The 21,323-nt window shown below is 53.2% G+C and overlaps 1 protein-coding gene across 1 annotated transcript in view; it reads left to right on the top strand.

Moving 5' to 3' along the window:
• The window catches only part of LOC139240842 (integrin alpha-5-like), a 452,133-nt gene that overhangs the window by 158,312 nt on the left and 272,498 nt on the right, over positions 1 to 21,323 (top strand). Inside the window, 1 exon segment of the mRNA XM_070869324.1 lies at positions 20,127 to 20,218. Coding sequence (XP_070725425.1) covers positions 20,127 to 20,218 — 92 coding nt within the window.

A 21,323-nucleotide genomic window follows, 5' to 3' on the forward strand; every position in this document is an offset into this window, starting at 1 on the left:
AGCGCCGCACTGTCGGAGGAGCAGTACTGAGGGAGCGCCGCACTGTCGGAGGGGCAGTACTGAGGGAATGCTGCACTGTCGGAGGGGCAGTACTGAGGGAGCGCCGCACTGTCGGAGGAGCAGTACTGAGGGAGCGCCGCACTGTCGGAGGGGCAGTACTGAGGGAATGCTGCACTGTCGGAGGGGCAGTACTGAGGGAGCAGCGCACTGTCGGAGGGGCAGTACTGAGGGAGCGCTGCACTGTCGGAGGGGCAGTACTGAGAGAGCGCTGCACTGTCGGAGGGGTGGTACTGAGGGAGCGCCACACTGTCGGAGGGGCAGTACTGAGAAAATGCTGCACTGTCGGAGGGGCAGTACTGAGGGAGCGCCGCACTGTCAGAGGGGCAGTACTGAGGGAGTGCTGCACTGTCGGAGGGGCAGTACTGAGGGAATGCTGCACTGTCGGAGGGGCAGTACTGAGGGAATGCTGCACTGTCGGAGGGTTGGTACTGAGGGAGCGCCGCACTGTCGGAGGGGCAGTACTGAGGGAATGCTGCACTGTCGGAGGGGCAGTACTGAGGGAGCGCTGCACTGTCAGAGGTGCCGTCTTTCGGATGAGACGTTAAACCGAGGCCCCGTCTGCTCTCTCGGGTGGACGTAAAAGATCCCATGGCACTATTTCGAAGAGGAGCAGGGATGTTATCCCCAGTGTCCTGGACAATATTTATCCCTCAATCAACATAACAAAAGCAGATCATCTGGGTCATTATCACATTGCTGTGTGTGGGAGCTTGCTGTGCGCAAAGTGGCTGCTGCGTTTCCCACATTACAACAGTGACTGCACTCCAAAAGTACTTCATTGGTTGTAAAGCGCATTGGGCTGTCCTGAGGTATAAGGTGCTATATAAATGCAAGTCTTTCTTTTTGCTTTCCTGTGGGGTCCCTGTGGGCTGAGTGGAGCAGGGGTGCTGCCACAGGACCCACAGGGAGTCCCTGGCCCTCCCCAGGCCTTGCTTCCCCCTCCCAGTGCCAGCAAACCACCCCCACCTGTAAGGTCACAGCGGCGACCGATCCTCTTGGCCCTCGGGCTCCATGATTTCTGCTCCCCCCGAGCCAGCTCTGACCGTTTTCGGGCGGGAGAGAGCTGGGTTATTTAAATAAGGCCCGATTGTTAAAATGGCCTGGGTGTCACGTTGAGTGCTTCACTGGGGTTTCCCTCCCACCCCTGCATTCCCCCCACCCTCCGCCCGGCCTGAGTTAAAATCAAACCCGACGTCTTTCTCTTCTATGTTTTATTCCATTTCTTTCTCTAAAATGTTGCTTGGGTTTATTGAATCAGGAGGCAGCAGTCCCGTGGAGCTTATCTTCTGCTTTCGGAGGCCAGCAGGGAGCTAGATGAGTGTGCGCGGCGATGGGTGTACCTGTGTGAGCGTCGATAGGTGTACCAGTGTGAGCGAGGATGAGTGTGCCAGTGTGAATGGCGATGGGTGTACCAGTGTGAGAGGCGATGAGTGTGTCAGTGTGAGCGCCGATGGGTGTACCAGTGTTTGAGGCGATGCGTGTACCAGTGTGAGCGCCGATGGGTGTACCAGTGTGAGAGGCGATGAGTGTGCCAGTGTGAGCGGTGATGGGTGTACCAGTGTTTGAGGCGATGAGTGTGCCAGTGTGAGCGGCGATGGGTGTACCAGTGTTAACGACGATGGGTGTACCAGTGTGAGTGGCGATACGTGTACCAGTATGACCGGCGATGGGTGTGCCAGTGTGAGCGGCGATGGGTGTACCAGTGTGAGAGGCGATGAGTGTGTCAGTGTGAGCGGTGATGGGTGTACCAGTGTTTGAGGCGATGAGTGTGCCAGTGTGAGCGGCAATGGCGTGCCAGAGTGAGCGGCGATGGGTGTACCAGTGTGAGCAACAATGGGTATGGGTGTACCAGTGTGAGCGGCAATGTGTGTACCAGTGTGAGCGGCGATGGGTTTGCGTGTGCCAGCGTGAGCGGTGATGGGTGCACCAGTGTGAGCGGCAATGGGTGTACCAGTGTGAGCTGCGATGGGTATGGGTGTACCAGTGTGAGCGGTGATGGGTGTACCAGTGTGAGCAGCGATGGGTGTACCAGTGTGAGAGGCAATGAGTGTACCAGTGTGAGTGGTGATGCGTGTACCAGTGTGAGCAGCGATGGGTGTGCCAGTGTGAACGGCGATGGGTGTACCAGTGTGAGCAGCGATGGGTGTGCCAGTGTGAATGGCGATGGGTGTACCAGTGTGAGCAGTGATGGGTGTACCAGTGTTAACGACGATGGGTGTACCAGTGTGAGCGGCGATGCATGTACCAGTGTGAGCGAGGATGGGTGTACCCGTGTGAGCGGCGATGGGTGTACCAGTGTGAGCGAGGATGGGTGTACCAGTGTGAGCGGCGATGGGTGTACCAGTGTGAGAGGCGATTAGTGTGCCAGTGTGAGCGGCGATGGGTGTACCAGTGTTTGAGGCGATGAGTGTGCCAGTGTGAGCGGCAATGGGTTACCAGTGTGAGCGGCGATGGGTGTACCAGTGTGAGCAGCGATGGGTGTACCAGTGTGAGAGACGATGGGTTACCAGTGTGAGCGGCGATGGGTGTACCAGTGTGAGCAGCGATGGGTGTACCAGTGTGAGAGGCGATGGGTTACCAGTGTGAGAGACGATGGGTTACCAGTGTGAGCAGCGATGGGTGTACCAGTGTGAGCAGCGATGGGTGTACCAGTGTGAGAGACGATGGGTTACCAGTGTGAGCGGCGATGGGTGTACCAGTGTGAGCAGCGATGGGTGTACCAGTGTGAGAGGCGATGGGTTACCAGTGTGAGAGACGATGGGTTACCAGTGTGAGCAGCGATGGGTGTACCAGTGTGAGCAGCGATGGGTGTACCAGTGTGAGAGACGATGGGTTACCAGTGTGAGCAGCGATGGGTGTACCAGTGTGAGCAGCGATGGGTGTACCAGTGTGAGCAGCGATGGGTGTACCAGTGTGAGAGGCGATGGGTCTACCAGTGTGAGTGGCGATGGCTGTACCAGTGTGAGCAGCGATGGGTGTAACAGTGTGAGAGGCGATGAGTGTACCAGTGTGAGAGGCGATGGCTGTACCAGTGTGAGCAGCGATGGGTGTACCAGTGTGAGAGGCGATGGGTCTACCAGTGTGAGTGGCGATGGCTGTACCAGTGTGAGCAGCGATGGGTGTACCAGTGTGAGAGGCGATGAGTGTACCAGTGTGAGCAACGATGGATGTACCAGTGTGAGAGGCGATGAGTGTGCAAGTATGAGCGTCGATGGGTGTACCAGTGTGAGCGGCGATGTGTGTGCAAGTATGAGCGTCGATGGGTGTACCAGTGTGAGCGGCAATGGGTGTGCCAGTGTGAGCGTCGATGGGTGTACCAGTGTGAGCAGCGATGGGTGTGCCAGTGTGAATGGCGATGGGTGTACCAGTGTGAGTGGCGATGCGTGTACCAGTGTTAATGACGATGGGTGTACCAGTGTGAGTGGCGATGCATGTACCAGTGTGAGCCACGATGGGTGTGCCAGTGTGAATGGCGATGGGTGTACCAGTGTGAGTGGCAATGCGTGTACCAGTGTGAGCAGCGATGGGTGTACCAGTGTGAGCGGCGATGGGCGTACCAGTATGAGCAGCGATGGGTGTACCAGTCTGAGTGGCGATGGGTGTACCAATGTGAGTGGCGATGCGTGTACCAGTGTGATCGGCGATGAGTGTGCCAGTGTGAACGGCGATGGGCATACCAGTATGAGCAGCGATGGGTGTACCAGTGTGAGTGGCGATGGGTGTATCAGTGTGAGCAGCGATGGGTGTGCCAGTGTGAATGGCGATGGGTGTACCAGTGTGAGTGGCGATGCGTGTACCAGTGTTAATGACGATGGGTGTACCAGTGTGAGTGGCGATGCATGTACCAGTGTGAGCCACGATGGGTGTGCCAGTGTGAATGGCGATGGGTGTACCAGTGTGAGCAGCGATGGGTGTACCAGTGTTAACGACGATGGGTGTACCAGTGTGAGCGGCGATGCATGTACCAGTGTGAGCGAGGATGGGTGTACCAGTGTGAGCGGCGATGGGTGTACCAGTGTGAGCGAGGATGGGTATACCAGTGTGAGCGGCGATGGGTGTACCAGTGTGAGAGGCGATGAGTGTGCCAGTGTGCCGGCAATGGATGTGCCAGTGTGAGAGGCGATGGGTTACCAGTGTGAGCGGCGATGGGTGTACCAGTGTGAGCGGCGATGGGTGTACCAGTGTGAGAGGCGATGGGTGTACCAGTGTGAGCGGCGATGGGTGTACCAGTGTGAGCGGCGATGGGTCTACCAGTGTGAATGGCGATGGCTGTACCAGTGTGAGCAGCGATGGGTGTACCAGTGTGAGAGGCGATGAGTGTGCAAGTATGAGCGTCGATGGGTGTACCAGTGTGAGCGGCGATGAGTGTGCAAGTATGAGCGTCGATGGGTGTACCAGTGTGAGCGGCGATGAGTGTGCAAGTATGAGCGTCGATGGGTTACCAGTGTGAACGGCGATGGGTGTGCCAGTGTGAGCGTCGATGGGTGTACCAGTGTGAGCAGCGATGGGTTACCAGTGTGACCGGCGATGGGTGTACCAGTGTGAGTGGCGATGGGTTACCAGTGTGACCGGCGATGGGTGTACCAGTGTGAGAGGCGATGAGTGTACCAGTGTGAGCAGCGATGGGTGTACCAGTGTGAGAGGCGATGAGTGTGCAAGTATGAGCGTCGATGGGTGTACCAGTGTGAGCGGCGATGTGTGTACCAGTGTGAGCAGCGATGGGTGTACCAGTGTGACCGCCGATGGGTGTACCAGTGTGAGCGGCGATGGGTGTACCAGTGTGAGCGGCGATGGGTGTACCAGTGTGAGCGGCGATGGGTGTACCAGTGTGAGCAGCGATGGGTGTACCAGTGTGACCGGCGATGGGTGTACCAGTGTGAGCGGCGATGGGTTACCAGTGTGACCGGCGATGGATGTGCCAGTGTGAGCAGCGATGGGTGTACCAGTGTGAGCAGCGATGGGTGTACCATTGTGAGCGGCGATGGGTGTACCAGTGTGACCGGCGATGGGTGTGCCAGTGTGAGCAGCGATGGGTGTACCAGTGTGAGCGGCGATGGGTGTACCAGTGTGACCGGCGATGGGTGTGCCAGTGTGAGCAGCGATGGGTGTACCATTGTGAGCGGCGATGGGTGTACCAGTGTGACCGGCGATGGGTGTGCCAGTGTGAGCAGCGATGGGTGTACCAGTGTGAGCAGCGATGGGTGTACCAGTGTGAGCGGCGATGGGTGTACCAGTGTGACCGGCGATGGGTGTGCCAGTGTGAGCAGCGATGGGTGTACCAGTGTGAGCGGCGATGGGTATACCAGTGTGAGCGGCGATGGGTGTACCAATGTGACCGGCGATGGGTGTGCCAGTGTGAGCAGCGATGGGTGTACCAGTGTGAGCGGCGATGGGTATACCAGTGTGAGCGGCGATGGGTATACCAGTGTGACCGGCGATGGGTGTACCAGTGTGAGCGAGGATGGGTGTACCAGTGTGAGCGAGGATGGGTTTAACAGTGTGAGCGGCGATGGGTGTACCACTGTGAGCAGTGATGGGTGTACCAGTGTGAGCGAGGATGGGTCTACCAGTGTGAGCAGCGATGGGTGTACCAGTGTGAGCGAGGATGGGTCTACCAGTGTGAGCAGTGATGGGTGTACCAGTGTGAGCGAGGATGGGTGTACCAGTGTGAGAAGCGATGGGTGTACCAGTGTGAGTGGCGATGGGTGTACCAATGTGAGCGAGGATGGGTGTACCAGTGTGAGTGGCGATGGGTGTACCAGTGTGAGTGGCGATGGGTGTACCAGTGTGAGCGGCGATGGGTGTACCAGTGTGAGTGGCGATGGGTGTACCAGTGTGAGCGGCGATGGGTGTACCAGTGTGAGCGGCGATGGGTGTACCAGTGTTTGCCTGTGGCCGGGAGCTCAGTTGGCCCGTTCTCCACCAGGGGCCCGGCACACAGACAAACACCAGCACCTTTGTTCATCCTAATTCGGTGGAACTGCTTTTCCTTCACGGGCCTTGGCACGTGTTTCCTGCGACCTTTGCCCTGCAGTTTGGTGCCTGGAATGCTTGGCGCTGTGTACGAGCCAAAAGCCGCTGTTTCAGTGTCCTTCGAGAGGGTGCCGGGGAAGTGTTTGCATGGATGTTGTGCAGTTTGTTTGTTCTGGTCGAGGGAAAGGGATAACATGACGCAGCCACACCCTGTGCCTTTAGAAACGAGCAGGCTGGGGTTTAACTATTGGCCGGAATGTCACTCCTGATACTGGCAGCTTATCAGGGCCCCGCACACAGCACTGTTAATACTCCCATTTACAGTGCCGCTGTGAGCCTTGTTTGCTGTCTCTGATATCTGGTGCAGGACGGCCTGTTGTATTCGGAAAGGACAAATGAGCCTTCCGCCTGGGCGTGACACAATGCTCTGTTCCTCAGCTCTTGCCCTCTCAAGTGAGGGGTTACCTGAACAAACAAATCGTCAAATGCATTTTTTTTTAAAAACACTAATCGATGTCACACGCTGGCATTCAGCCAAGCTCTCGTGTGTGGTGAAAATTCTTGAGTTAATATGAAGTAAATGTGCATGGAAACACTTTCCAGAGCATGGAATCAAAAAAACCTGGTAACACAGACGGACGTCTCTATTCAGTGTCAGCTGTGGCTCAGTAGCACTCTCGTCTCTGAGTCACAAGGTGGTGAGACGTGAGCCCATAAGCCAGGCTAACACTCCAGTGCAACGCTGAGGGAGTACTGCACTGTCGGAGGGGCAGCACTGAGGGCGCGCTGCAATGTCGGAGGTACAGTAATGAGGGAACGCCGCACTGTCGGAGGGGCAGTACTAAGGGAGTTCTCCCTGGTGTCCAGGGGCCACTATTTATCCCTCAACCAACATCACGAAAACAGGTTATCTGGTCATGTATCTCATTGCTGTTTGTGGGAGCTTGCTGTGCGCAGATTGGCTGCCGTGTTTCCAATGTGACTACACACACTTCAAAAAGTGCTTTCATTGGTTGTAAAGGCAATTGTGACTGATTGAGAAGTGAGTGTTGTGAAATTGTGCGTGTAACCAGAGAGTGGCGATGGCCAACACTGAGGGACCTGTCGGACAGTGTTGCAGTGCCACAGGAAAGGGGCTTGTGCAGAGGAAATGAGTGCTTGTTTTGACTCTGGGCTTTCTGCTGCTCGCTCAGGTCCTGCTTCCTCAGCACATTGTGGGTGAGCTTGGGGAGGGAAGGTGACAGGTCTGGCCTTCCCATCAGAGCGTGGATAGACAGGAAACCAAGGATCCTGTCTTCAGCCCCGTTTGTCGGGCTGTGTGGTATTTTGAGTACTGCACCTTCTGTGCTTTAATTGTTCTCGCGCTCTGTTTATTTTTCTCCACAAATTACCCCAGCGTGCGATGCAGTGAGCAAGACATGTCCTTCGCGGAACCGGTGACATCTGACCTTTGCAAGGACACGTCACCAGAAGCAGCTGTGAGGGAGAGAGGCAAATGACGATCGAGGTATCTCGACTCCTTGGAATAGCACCTAGATTGATCATTTGTAAAACCGGACCATGTGGGAGGGGAGGCCAGTTGGTTGGGCACTGAGGGTGAGCCACATGGGGGGGGTGGTGGAGAGTTGAGGCCATGTTGGGAGGGAAGGACACTTTCAAATGGAGGGATTGCAGAGAAAAATAACGTCCGCCGTTTTCAGGAAAGAATGGGGCTTTTGTTGGAAGTGAAAAGATGTTGAATCTGCTGGACAGACATTTGGTTTGAATTTCACCAGGCCCCAAAGGAAGTGTAGGCCCCACACAAAGCAACAGTGCTCACCCTCTGGGGCTGAGGTTTGGGGCCTGGTGATGGATGAAGATTGAAGGTGGAAATGTGCGAGGACGATAAAAATGGCAGCCCGAGAGAGTCAGCAGGCGGGCAAGGCACTGAGGCACCCGATCAGGCGATTCCCATTCTGGCCGTTTAATGGCCTGAAATGAAGGCAGGAATGATCCTGGAAAATAGCCAACAGATAAAGACTAAATGGCATAAACATTTCAAACATCTGGAATTACTGAAACTAAACAAAAGGGTTACTGAGCTGTGTACCGGGGCCTTATGTCTCAGCTGTCAAAGTGCCTCACGTCCAATGAATTATTTTCAAGCAGTGACATTTGCAGCACTTGTTGTGTACACAGCAAGATCGCACAAATACCAGCTGCAACGCATGAGCAGCAAAGCTGCTTTTTGGCTTCATGTTGCTCCTGGTACCATGGGATCTTTTACATCTGTTCACTGTCTCGGCAGTGCACCTCTCGTTCAGTAACGCCCCGGAGCATCAGCTTATGAGGTCGGGTCCCAGAGTGGGGCCTTGATCCTGTGATCTTCGGAGTCATGGGCAAGAGTGCTAGCCACACAAGACCCGGTTCCAATGGCCCAGACATTGGTGGAAAAGTACCAGTGAGTTCAGGGCACTTGCCACGATTATTGAGTAAAAAGCCAGCCGTTTGTGGTGAGGATGCGAAATGTGTGAGTTGCAGTTCTCCACAAATTGCTTGACGATTTGCGGTGTTCCGCCGTGAACCTCACGATAAAACCGGAAAACTGACCTTTGCTGTGAGTCTCCCCATTGTGGGTCATGAAATTGCCGGATTTACACCGTTACTGGATGGATCTCTCTGCAGCCATTTTGGGCTGGTAGCTCATGTGGTAAGGACCTGATTGCTCCTGACCTGAAACTCCACCTTGGAACGCCAGACAGGAACAGTTGAAATTATGGAGTCTCCGTCCCACAGGGAGGACATTGTTCCCAGCACTCTCTATTTCTCTCTCTCTCTCACTCTCTCTGTCTGTCTGTCCCTAATTTGACTTTAATTCACCCCATTTCCTTCTCTGTCCTCCCTCTGTTTCTGTCTCTCTCGTTTTGCGTGGGGAGATACAGCAGGAGCGGCGAGAGACTGTGGAAGGGTGTGATCGGGGCCCAGGAGAGGCGAGGGCCCAGGGGCAGCACGGGCCAGCCTACACTGCGATATGTGCTCGCACTAGGCCCGTGCAGCAGAGCTGGTCTCCAGGTGTCCTGGTTAATCCTTGCCACTGGACCAAGACCTCGCTCTGTCAAGCCCGTGTGGGGGCTGGTGTGCAACGGTCACCCCACGTTAAAAAAATCCACCCACAGGCATCTTCCACCCTTCAACATATAGTTCGGGATCTGGAATATCAGATCCTTCATTGAAACACCTGTGAACTCATCCCTTTTTGGCGTGGAAGCAAGTCATCCTCGATACGAGGGACTGCCTATGATGATCTGTCTCATTGGTTGAGGAGAAAGGCTTGGTCCGTCACTCACTGAGGTCCCTCATGCCCCCTTGTCTCATTGGTTGAAGAGATGGACTCTTGGTCCATCAATCATTGAGGTCCCTCATGACCCCTTGTCTCATTGGTTGAAGAGAGAGACTCTTGGTCCGTCACTCACTGAGCTCCCTCATGCCCCCTTGTCTCATTGGTTGAAGAGAGAGACTCTTGGTCCGTCAATCACTGAGCTCCCTCATGCCCCCTTGTCTCAATGGTTGAGGAGAGAGACTCTTGGTCCGTCAATCATTGAGGTCCCTCATGCCCCCTTGTCTCATTGGTTGAAGAGAGAGACTCTTGGTCCGTCAATCATTGAGGTCCCTCATGACCCCTTGTCTCATTGGTTGAAGAGAGAGACTCTTGGTCCGTCACTCACTGAGCTCCCTCATGCCCCCTTGTCTCAATGGTTGAGGAGAGAGACTCTTGGTCCGTCACTCACTGAGCTCCCTCATGCCCCTTGTCTCATTGGTTGAGGAGAGAGACTCTTGGTCCGTCACTCACTGAGCTCCCTCATGCCTCCTTGTCTCAATGGTTGAGGAGAGAGACTCTTGGTCCGTCACTCACTGAGCTCCCTCATGCCCCCTTGTCTCATTGGTTGAGGAGAGAGACTCTTGGTCCGTCAATCACTGAGCTCCCTCATGCCCCCTTGTCTCAATGGTTGAGGAGAGAGACTCTTGGTCCGTCAATCATTGAGGTCCCTCATGCCCCCTTGTCTCATTGGTTGAAGAGAGAGACTCTTGGTCCGTCAATCATTGAGGTCCCTCATGACCCCTTGTCTCATTGGTTGAAGAGAGAGACTCTTGGTCCGTCACTCACTGAGCTCCCTCATGCCCCCTTGTCTCAATGGTTGAGGAGAGAGACTCTTGGTCCGTCACTCACTGAGCTCCCTCATGCCCCTTGTCTCATTGGTTGAGGAGAGAGACTCTTGGTCCGTCACTCACTGAGCTCCCTCATGCCCCCTTGTCTCAATGGTTGAGGAGAGAGACTCTTGGTCCGTCACTCACTGAGCTCCCTCATGCCCCCTTGTCTCATTGGTTGAGGAGAGAGACTCTTGGTCCGTCAATCACTGAGCTCCCTCATGCCCCCTTGTCTCAATGGTTGAGGAGAGAGACTCTTGGTCCGTCAATCATTGAGGTCCCTCATGCCCCCTTGTCTCATTGGTTGAAGAGAGAGACTCTTGGTCCGTCAATCATTGAGGTCCCTCATGACCCCTTGTCTCATTGGTTGAAGAGAGAGACTCTTGGTCCGTCACTCACTGAGCTCCCTCATGCCCCCTTGTCTCAATGGTTGAGGAGAGAGACTCTTGGTCCGTCACTCACTGAGCTCCCTCATGCCCCTTGTCTCATTGGTTGAGGAGAGAGACTCTTGGTCCGTCACTCACTGAGCTCCCTCATGCCCCCTTGTCTCAATGGTTGAGGAGAGAGACTCTTGGTCCGTCACTCACTGAGCTCCCTCATGACCCCTTGTCTCATTGGTTGAAGAGAGAGACTCTTGGTCCGTCACTCACTGAGCTCCCTCATGCCCCCTTGTCTCAATGGTTGAGGAGAGAGACTCTTGGTCCGTCACTCACTGAGCTCCCTCATGCCCCCTTGTCTCAATGGTTGAGGAGAGAGACTCTTGGTCCGTCACTCACTGAGCTCCCTCATGCCCCCTTGTCTCAATGGTTGAGGAGAGAGACTCTTGGTCCGTCACTCACTGAGCTCCCTCATGCCCCCTTGTCTCAATGGTTGAGGAGAGAGACTCTTGGTCCGTCACTCACTGAGCTCCCTCATGACCCCTTGTCTCATTGGTTGAAGAGAGAGACTCTTGGTCCGTCACTCACTGAGCTCCCTCATGCCCCCTTGTCTCAATGGTTGAGGAGAGAGACTCTTGGTCCGTCACTCACTGAGCTCCCTCATGCCCCCTTGTCTCAATGGTTGAGGAGAGAGACTCTTGGTCCGTCACTCACTGAGCTCCCTCATGCCCCCTTGTCTCAATGGTTGAGGAGAGAGACTCTTGGTCCGTCACTCACTGAGCTCCCTCATGCCCCCTTGTCTCATTGGTTGAGGAGAGAGACTTTTGGTCCGTCAATCATTGAGGTCCCTCATGCCCCCTTGTCTCATTGGTTGAGGAGAGAGACTTTTGGTCCGTCAATCATTGAGGTCCCTCATGCCCCTTGTCTCATTGGTTGAAGAGAGAGACTCTTGGTCCGTCACTCACTGAGCTCACACTTCCAGAATTTGTGACCCAAAAATATCACAGGCTGAAGGGTATGGAGAAAATTCCAATTCACGGCACTCGCTGTGAGATGCCCCAATCCAGGAAATTCTGGGCCAATATCATACGTTTATGCACAGATAATTATCAGGGATGGTAGGCCCCCTTCGCTATCGCATTGACTGGTTCGAGACCAGTGTTTGGTGAAATGGTATGTTGGATAGGATTGAGGCTTAATGACTGAATGGGCCTGGTATTTGCGGGGCAGGAGCGGATGGTGGTGGGGGCGAGGTGGGGTGAGGGACAGTAGGGGCATCGTGGTGTCCGGGAAACCCATGAGCACGGGTAAACAGGAGCTTCTGCCTAATTTGTAATTTTTTTCTCTGTTTCCCTGCTGGCAGCTGGCCAGATTGAAGCCTATGCTGCAAGGCCGCAGCCGGTGACCGGAGGCGAGGGGGGGGCGCGGTGGGGTGGCGAGATCGCTGGGGGGGGGAGGGGGGTGGGCGGAGAGAGGCTGCGGGGGTGGCAGGGGGGTGGGGATGGAGAGATCTCTGGTGGGGGGGGGGGGGGGTGGTGGAGATATCGTTGAGGTAGTGGGGCAGATCGTGGGGGTGTTTGGATCGAAGGTCGGGGAGACTTGGGAACACGGGGAGGGGGAGCAGGTCAGGCCGGGGGTTGGGGGGGAAACACCAGTCCTCCTGGCCCACAGGCAGTGCTGGGAAGGCACTAACCTGCTGGATCCAGCCCTTCTCCCCCTCCTCCAGCTGCCAGGAATCCTGAGCCCTGGGAAACCCGGCCCGCAGCCCTTAAATCCCCATGGTTGCTAAACTCACAGCCTCACTGCAATATTCTAATCACCGCCCCGCCTCTGGTTACAAACAGAACTGGGCAGGCTAGAGTCGGGTCAAGCTCCCACAACCAGCATCAGAGGCAGTCCCTCAGAGTCGAGGATGACTTGCTTCCACTTTAAAAGTGAGTTCTCAGGTGACTGAACAGTCCAATTCAAGAATTACAGTCTCTGTCACAGGTGGGACAGACAGTCGTTGAGGGAAAGGGTCGGGGGAGAGTCTGGTTTGCCGCACGCTCCTTCCGCTGCCTGCGCTTGGTTTCTGCATGCTCTCGGCGATGAGACTCGAGGTGCTTAGCGCCCTCCCGGATGCACTTCCTCCACTTAGGGCGGTCTTTGGCCAGGGACTCCCAGGTGTCGGTGGGGATGTTGCACTTTATCGGGGAGGGTTTGCGGGTGTCCTTGTAACGTTTCCTCTGCCCACCTGGGGCTCGCTTGCCGTGAAGGAGTTCCAAGTAGAGTGCTTGCTTTGGGAGTCTCATATCTGGCATGCGGACATTGTGGCCTGCCCAGCGGAGCTGGTCGAGTGTGGTCATTGCTTTGATGCTGGGGATGTTGGCCTGGTCGAGGACGCTAACATTGGTGCGTCTGTCCTCCCAGGGGATTTGCAGGACTTGCGGAGACATCGTTGGTGGTATTTCTCCAGTGATTTGAGGTGTCTACTGTACATGGTCCACGTCTCTGAGCCATTTGGAGGGCGGGTATTACTACAGGAAACAGACCAGAAGGTTAAAAACAGAAGTGGGCAGATTGGAGTCGGGTCAAGCTCCCACAAACAGCAATGTGATAATGACCAGCTAATCTGTTTTAGTGATGTTGATTGAGGAATAAATATTGACCCCAGGACACCAGGGAGAACTCCCCTGCTCTTCTTCAAAATAGTGCCATTTATGCCTACCTGAGAGGGCAGGCCGGGCCTCGGTTTAATGTCTCATCTGAAAGGTGGCACCTCCGACAGGGCAGCACTCCCTCAGTACTGCCCCTCTGACAGGGCAGCACTCCCTCAGCACTGACCCTCCGACAGTGCGGCACTCCCTTCGTACTGTCCCTCCAACAGTGCAGCGTTCCCTCAGTACTGCCCCTCCGACAGTGTGGCACTCCCTTAGTACTGCCCCTCTGATAGTGCAACACTCCCTCAGCACTGACCCCCCCGACAGTGCGGAACTCCCTCAGTACCGCCCCTCCGACAGTGTGGCACTCCCTCAGTACTGCCTCTCCGACAGTGTGGCACTCCCTCAGTACTGCCTCTCCGACAGCGTGGCACTCCCTCAGTACTGCCTCTCCGACAGTGTGGCGCTCCCTCAGTACTGCCTCTCCGACAGTGCGGAACTCCCTCAGTACCGCCCCTCCGACAGTGTGGCACTCCCTCAGTACTGCCTCTCCGACAGTGCAGCGCTCCCTCAGTGCAGCGCTCCCTCAGTAATGCCCCTCCGACAGTGCAGCACTCCCTCAGTCCTGCCCCTCCGACAGTGCCGCGCTCCCTCAGTACTGCCCCTCCGACAGTGCGGAACTCCCTCAGTACTGCCCCTCTGACAGTGCGGCGCTCCCTCAGTACCGCCCCTCCGACAGTGTGGCACTCCCTCAGTACTGCCTCTCCGACAGTGCAGCGCTCCCTCAGTGCAGCGCTCCCTCAGTAATGCCCCTCCGACAGTGCAGCACTCCCTCAGTCCTGCCCCTCCGACAGTGCCGCGCTCCCTCAGTACTGCCCCTCCGACAGTGCGGAACTCCCTCAGTACTGCCCCTCCGACAGTGCGGAACTCCCTCAGTACTGCCCCTCCGACAGTGCGGAACTCCCTCAGTACTGCCCCTCCGACAGTGCGGCGCTCCCTCAGTACCGCCCCTCCGACAGTGCGGCGCTCCCTCAGTACCGCCCCTCCGACAGTGCGGTGCTCCCTCAGTACCGCCCCTCCGACACTGCGACACTCCCTCAGCACTGCACTGGGGAGTGTCGGCCGAGAGTTTTGTGCTCCAAGCTCTGGAGTAAGTTTGACAGCCACATTCCCTTTAAACCGCGGTGACCCAGCTTCACAATTCAAAAAATAACGCACACGCGGAGGTTTGAACAGGCCGTGCAGCCCCAAAGAGCACTCGAGGGAACATTGCTTGAAATCCCGGCCAAGTTGAAAATGATGAAGTGCGTATACCATCACAAGCTAAATATAAGCCACATCTTTAAAAAAAAATTCATTCCTGGGATGTGGGCGTCGCTGCCAAGGCCGGCATTTATTGCCCATCCCTAATTGCCCCTTGAGAAGGTGGTGGTGAGCCGCCGCCTTGAACCGCTGCAGTCCGTGTGGTGAAGGTGCTCCCACAGTGCTGTTAGGGAGGGAGTTCCAGGATTGTGACCCAGCGACGATGAAGGAACGGCGATATATTTCCAAGTCAGGATGGTGTGTAACTCGGAGGGGAACGTGGAGGAGGTGGTGTTCCCATGCGCCTGTTGCCCTTGTCCTTCTGGGCGGTCGAGGTCACGGGTTTGGGAGGTGCTGCCGAAGAAGCCTTGTCGAGTTGCTGCAGTGCATCTTGTCGATGGTGCACACTGCAGCCAGGGGGCGCCGGTGGTGGAGGGAGTGAATGTTGAAGGTGGTGGGTAACGTGTCGATCAAGCGGGCTGCTTTGTCCTTGATGGTGTCGAGCTTCTTGAGTGTTGTTGGAGCTGCAACTCATCCAGGCAAGTGGAGAGTATTCCATCACACTCCTGACTTGTGTCTTGTAGATGGTGGAAAGGCTTTGGGGAGTCAGGAGGTGAGACACTTGCCACAGAATACCCAGCCTCTGACCCTCTCTTGTAGCCACAGTATTTATGTGGCTGGTCCAGTTAAGTTCCTGGTCAATGGTGACCCCCAGGATGTTGTTGGTGGGGGATTCAGCGATGGTAATGCTGTTGAATGTCACGGGGTGGTGGTTAGACTCTCGCTTGTTGGAGATGATCATTGCCTGGCACTTGTGTGGCGTGAATGTTACTTGTCACTTATCAGCCCAAGCCTGAATGTTGGCCAGGTCTTGCTACATGTGGGCATGGACTGCTCCATTATCTGAGGAGCTTGAGACTCTGTTAGTGCCAGCCAATCTGGGGGTTCCTTTTACCCTGTGTATTTCTGGATATTTTTCACTTCTGGACTCGCACTCAGTTGTTGTCGAGCCCCAGCTCCCTTTGACCCGGAACATCATTTTACACACCCCAATATATCCAGCTCAAATCTATTCTCGACTCCTGCAACTCCAGTTCAAACCAGTGCCTTCACTGGGTCCTCCTCATCTTCCAAACAGTCATCCTACACTCGACCTTGTTTAGCCAAACACATGATTTATTTAAAATAAATCCTAAAAGGCGCACAGAATGTGTGGTTACAGTCGCTCTCACACTACGCCACAGGAAATAAACCTTCACAGCTCCCTATTAAACCTGTGACTAAGTTACTTGTTTACCTAGTTGTGTTTTATTCAATCCTTTACTCAACAAGTCCAGAAATTGTCTCGCTCTTTCCCTCTGAGCTTTCACTGCGATACCGGCTCATCATGATGGCTCCAACACAACCTCGGTGATTGGAAGGTTTCTGCTGATAAATGCCTCAATGGTGACCAGGGGTGGGGGGGGCTTTATGAATACAAATAACAGTCCCTTAGTTAAAAGGTTGTGCCAACAAAACCCACATTTGAATTGGGCTTCATCCCTCAAGCAAACTGTCGGACTGACCAAGAAGGCTCATGAGATTGTACTGAGGTAGTAGGGGACCATTATTTCTCTGGGTGGAGGCTGTTGCTTTTACCACCTCCTGTACAGTGACCGAATGAAAGGACACCAAGCTAGATCTTGGCCAACAATGCTTCATTTCCGCTGTGCGTATGCCTGTTTCTGAGCGAAATGGAAGCTTGTTGGGGGCTTGCCGGGCTGGGGAGCTGGGACGTCTCTTATTTATCTGTTCTTTGCTGCCGCTGGTCTCAGCGATTCCCCACAGTTCTACACTGGCTGTGTGGCACCAACTCAGTCCATCGGCTTCGGTTTAGTTTGCTGTTTTTATTTGATCCTCTCCTCGCCCACCCCTCCACCCCAGGCCCCCAGGAAGATCGTCTCCCCAGCTGAGCTGAGCTAACCCGTCACAGCCTGCCACCCTCAGTCGTGTTCAGTTCCAACTTTTAATCACATGTTGTTCAGTTTTCACTGTGGCTGGTTGTGGCAGTGCGTGTAGTCGTCTCAAACACTGTGGACTTTTGTACTGATGACCTGCACGTACTCTCGACCAGAGCCTGGCTGCAGATGTAGACTGTCTTTGCGTTCTTGAAGCAGAATGAGTGTTGGCAGTTTGTATGTTTGTGTTTCCGGGGGTTACTGACCGATACACTACTGAACTGAAGCTGACATTCTTTTAGGAAGCATCTTCTCCCGCCTTGGTTGGTTTGGGGCAAATTGCAGGCTCCGTACACCCACCAGCTAGTGCAGGCCCTCTCAGTGTCACGTGTACTCCCGACTCCTGTGTCCGACCCTTCAAAAGCACTTTGTTCCTCGAGGAAGGGGAGGGCGGGGGGTAGGTTTCGTTCTATTGACTCAGTGCCTCACTTGGGCAGGACTTCGCAATAGAGATTCTGCTCACTCCCACAATGACATCACCCTCGAGGCCTCCCTGATAGCAAATGCCGCCTGGCTGCGCAGCCATGGCCCACGTACGGTACAAGCCCAAGGTACCCCTCAGGTGCAGGGGCTGAAAAGGCCACCAAAGTCACTGGGCAACATGGGCCGGAACAACTCTGGGTCAAGTCTCCTCAATCCTCAGGCAACCCAAGACAAACTTCATTGGGAATGTTCACCATTCACTGCCTCTTCACTTGTGGCCATCGCCACCCTCTTTCATCAGACGCTTGTGAGTAACTAATGACAGGACCCCCTGTTGGGGGGGGGGGAAGACACGGTGACAAGCTGTCTGAGATGTTCAATGCACGGGTCACTCATGTACCCTCTCCAGGGTCTCCCAACCCTGAAGTCACACCCTTCCCTGAGATCTCCCTTACACCACCACTTGCTGTGGTTTGTCTGTCCCATTGCGTGATCTCAAGTGATGCCCCTTATCAGCCTGGTTCTGTCCCCTTCCATATTGCGGCTAATCCCACTCTTTTCCCGCCCATTTTGTGTGTGGGTTGTCAGCTAGTTGTTAGCTGGCTCAGCGCACTCTGCAAATGAGTTGGAAATTGATCCCAGTTGAGGGCTGTTGCTCGATCCTATCTGGGACCTGGATTTAGTTCTTCGCGAGTTAATACATCTGTTCTAACCTTTTCGAACCTTGTTCAAATTTCTTGCGTAAACTGCACTGTTCTTGGCTTGAGTTGCAGCTTAGTTGAGACATATTTGACTTTCTATTCTGACTCAGTAGCTTTCAAGGGCTCGCCCATAATTCTCACCAAAGGTTGGTCCCCGGTTTAATTTGGGTGAAGAACTGCTTGTCCCATTGTTTTATCCATCATGGCGCCAGTCAGGACTGAACCTGGTTGCATTGCAACCTGATACATCACAAAGCTAGAGTTTGGCTCAATGTAAATCAATTTTGAAAGTTTCAACTATTTTTTTCCCCCTCCAATATAAGATCTGAGGCAAATCACTGGTCAAACAGCAGAGAGCTGTGGAGCAGCTGACTGAGCTCTCCAGTCCAACCATTTTGCAGGTCAAAGGGCATTCCATCGGTTCATGGCTGCTTTCTCGGCGTTCCTCCATCAGGTTGTGAATTACACTAACCTTTGCACATTTACTGAGCAACACTGTCAGGATTTCACTGCACACAATGTCCTTGCGAAATCTGTCCTGACAACTGGTGTTACAGTTCCTCTGTTGGGACATCATAGAATCATAGAAATTTACAGCACGGAAGGAGGTCATTTCGGCCCATCGTGTCCGCGCCGGCCGACCAAGAGCTACCCAGCCTAATCCCACTTTCCAGCTCTCGGTCTGTAACCCTGTAGGTTACAGCACTTTAAATGCACATCCAGGTGCTGTTTAAATGTGGTGAGGGTTTCTGCCTCTACCCCCCTTTCAGGCAGTGAGTTCCAGACCCCCACCACCTTCTAGGTGAAAGAAATTCCCCTCAAATCCCCTCTAAACCTCCCCCCAATTACTTTAAATCTATGCTCCCTCGTTGTTGACCTCTGTGTTAAGGGAAATAGGTCCTTCCTATCCACTCTATCCAGGCCCCTCATAATTTTATACACCTCAATCAGGTCTCCCCTCAGCCTCCTCTGTTCCAAAGAAAACAAACCCAGCCTATCCAATCTTTCCTCGTAGCAAAATTCTGCAGTCCAGGCAACATTCTCGTAAATCTCCTCTGTCCCCTTTCCAGTGTAATCACATCTTTCTTGTAATGTGGTGACCAGAACTGAACACAGTACTCCAGCTGTGGCCTAACCGGTGTTTTATACAGTTCAAGCATAACCCCCCCCTGCTCTTGTATTCTATGCCTTGACTAATAAAGGCAAGTATCCCGTATGCCTTTTTCACCACCTTATCTACCTGGCCTGCTACCTTCAGAGATCTGTGGACCTGCACTCCCAGGTTCCTTTGTTCCTCTACACTTCTCAGTGTTGTACCATTTAATGTGTATTCCCTTGCCTTGTTAGCCCTCACCAAATACATTACCTCACTTCTCTGGATTAAATTCTATTTGCCACTGTTCTGCCCACCTGACCAGTTCACTGATATCTTCCTGCAGTCCGCAGCTTTCTTCTTCATTATCAACCACACAGCCCATTTTAGTGTCATCTGCAAACTTCTTTATCATACCACCTACATTTAATTCCAAGTCGTTGATACATACCACAAAAAGCAACGGACCCAGCACTGAGCCCTGCGGAACCCCACTGGATACAGCCTTCTAGTCACACAAACACCCATCAACCATTACCCTTTGCTTCCTGCCTCTGATTTTGGATCCAACTTGCCACTTTGCCCTGGATCCCATGGGCTTTTACTTTCGTGACCAGTCTGCCATGTGGGACTTATGGAAAGCTTTGCTAAAATCCAGATACACTACAACAAACACACTTCCCTCATCGACCCTCCCGGTTACCTCCTCGAAAAATTCAATCAGGTTAATCAGACACGACTTTCCCTTAACAAATCCGTGCTGACAGTCCTTGATTAATCCATGTCTTTCCAAATGAAGCTTTATCCTGTCCCTCAGGAGTTTTTCCAATAATTTTCCCACCACCGAGGTTAGGCCGACTGGCCTGTAATTACTCGGTCTATCCCTTTCTCCCTTTTTAAACAAAGGTACAACATTAGCAGTCCTCCAGTTCTCTCGCACCACACCTGTAGCCAGAGAGGATTGGAAAATGATGGTCAGAGCCTCTGCTATTTCCTCTTCTGCTTTGCTTAACAACCTGGGATGTATTTCATCCGGGCCTGGGGATTTATCCACTTTCAAAGCTGCATTGCCCCTCAATACTTCCTCTCTCACTTTGTTTATGTCATCTAGGGGCCAAAGTTGGTGGAAGTTGCACCCGCAGCTGTCGAGGTTCCGCCGAAAATAGGACCAATATCACCTGTTCCTCTCGAGCATGTTACACTGACCAAATGTCTTAAATTGCTCATATGTTGAATCTTAAAATACAATTTTCTGAAATAAATCTATCTAATTTGCATTTGAATGAATCTGCAATAACTGCTTCCGCCATAGATTGACTGCTCCCTCTTGATATTGCCTGAAGTGATTCTAAGTCATGGTTGTGTTTTCCCTGCAGGTAACCGGATGTATAATGAGACTGAACTACTGGAGTCCAAATCTAAGCAGTGGTTTGGTGCCACAATCCGATCACACAATGACACGATCCTGGTGAGTTGTCTTTCTGAGTGGTAAAGAATTCATTCATAATTCGCACGGAATATACATTCCCCTCAGGAATAAAAACCCCATGGGGAAAGTGGTCCAACCGTGGCAAGCAAGAGAAGTTAAAGATAGTATTAGATCAAAGGAAGTTGCTTATTATGCCAGAAAGGGCAGTAAGCCTGAGGATTGGGAGGATTTCAGAACTCAGCAAAGGAGGGCCAAGAAATTGATAAAGAAACAGAAGAGAGAATATGAGAGTAAATTAGTAAGAGACATAAAGCAGACAGTAAATATTTCTACAGCTTTGTAAAAGGAAAAGATTAGCGAAAGTAAACATGGCTTCCCCAGAGGCAGAGGCAGGAGAAATTATAATAGGGAATAAGGAAATGGTGGAGAGATTAAACAAATACCTTGTGTCTGCCTTAACGGAGGACACAAAAGCCATTCTGGAAACAGTGTGGAACCAAGGGTTGAGTGAGAGTGAAAAACTTAAAAGAAATTAGTATTATTAAATAAATAGGACTGGAGAAATTAATGAGACTAAAAGTCAACAAATGCCCTGGAACTGAAGGCCTACATCCCAGGTTTTAAAAAAGGTGGGTACAGAGATAGTGGATGCATTATTTTTGAATTTCCAGAATTCCCTAGATGCGAGAACAGTCCCAGCAGATTGGAAGGTAGAAAATGTAACCACGCTATTCAAGAAAAGAGGGAGAGAGAAAACAGGGAACCCAGAGCAGTTGGCCTGACATCAGTCATGGGGGAAATGCTAAAATCTATGACTAGGGACGTGGTAACAGGGCACTTAGAAAATCGTAATATGATTGGGCAGAGTCAACACCGACCTGTGAAAGGGAAATCATATTGGACAAATCTGTCAGAGTTTTTGAGGTTGTAACGCGTACAATAGATAAGGGGGAACCAATGGATGTGGTGTATTTGGATTTTCAGATGGCATTCAATAAGGTGCAGTACGGGTGGGTACAGGTCTATCACTGTATAACACTGGGGTACAGTACTGGTGTGTACAGGTCTATCACTGTATAACACTGGGGTACAGTACTGGTGTGTACAGGTCTGTCACTGTATAACACTATGGTACAGTACTGGT

The sequence above is a fragment of the Pristiophorus japonicus genome, chromosome X, assembly GCF_044704955.1.
Source record: "Pristiophorus japonicus isolate sPriJap1 chromosome X, sPriJap1.hap1, whole genome shotgun sequence".
Lineage (NCBI taxonomy): Eukaryota > Metazoa > Chordata > Chondrichthyes > Pristiophoridae > Pristiophorus > Pristiophorus japonicus.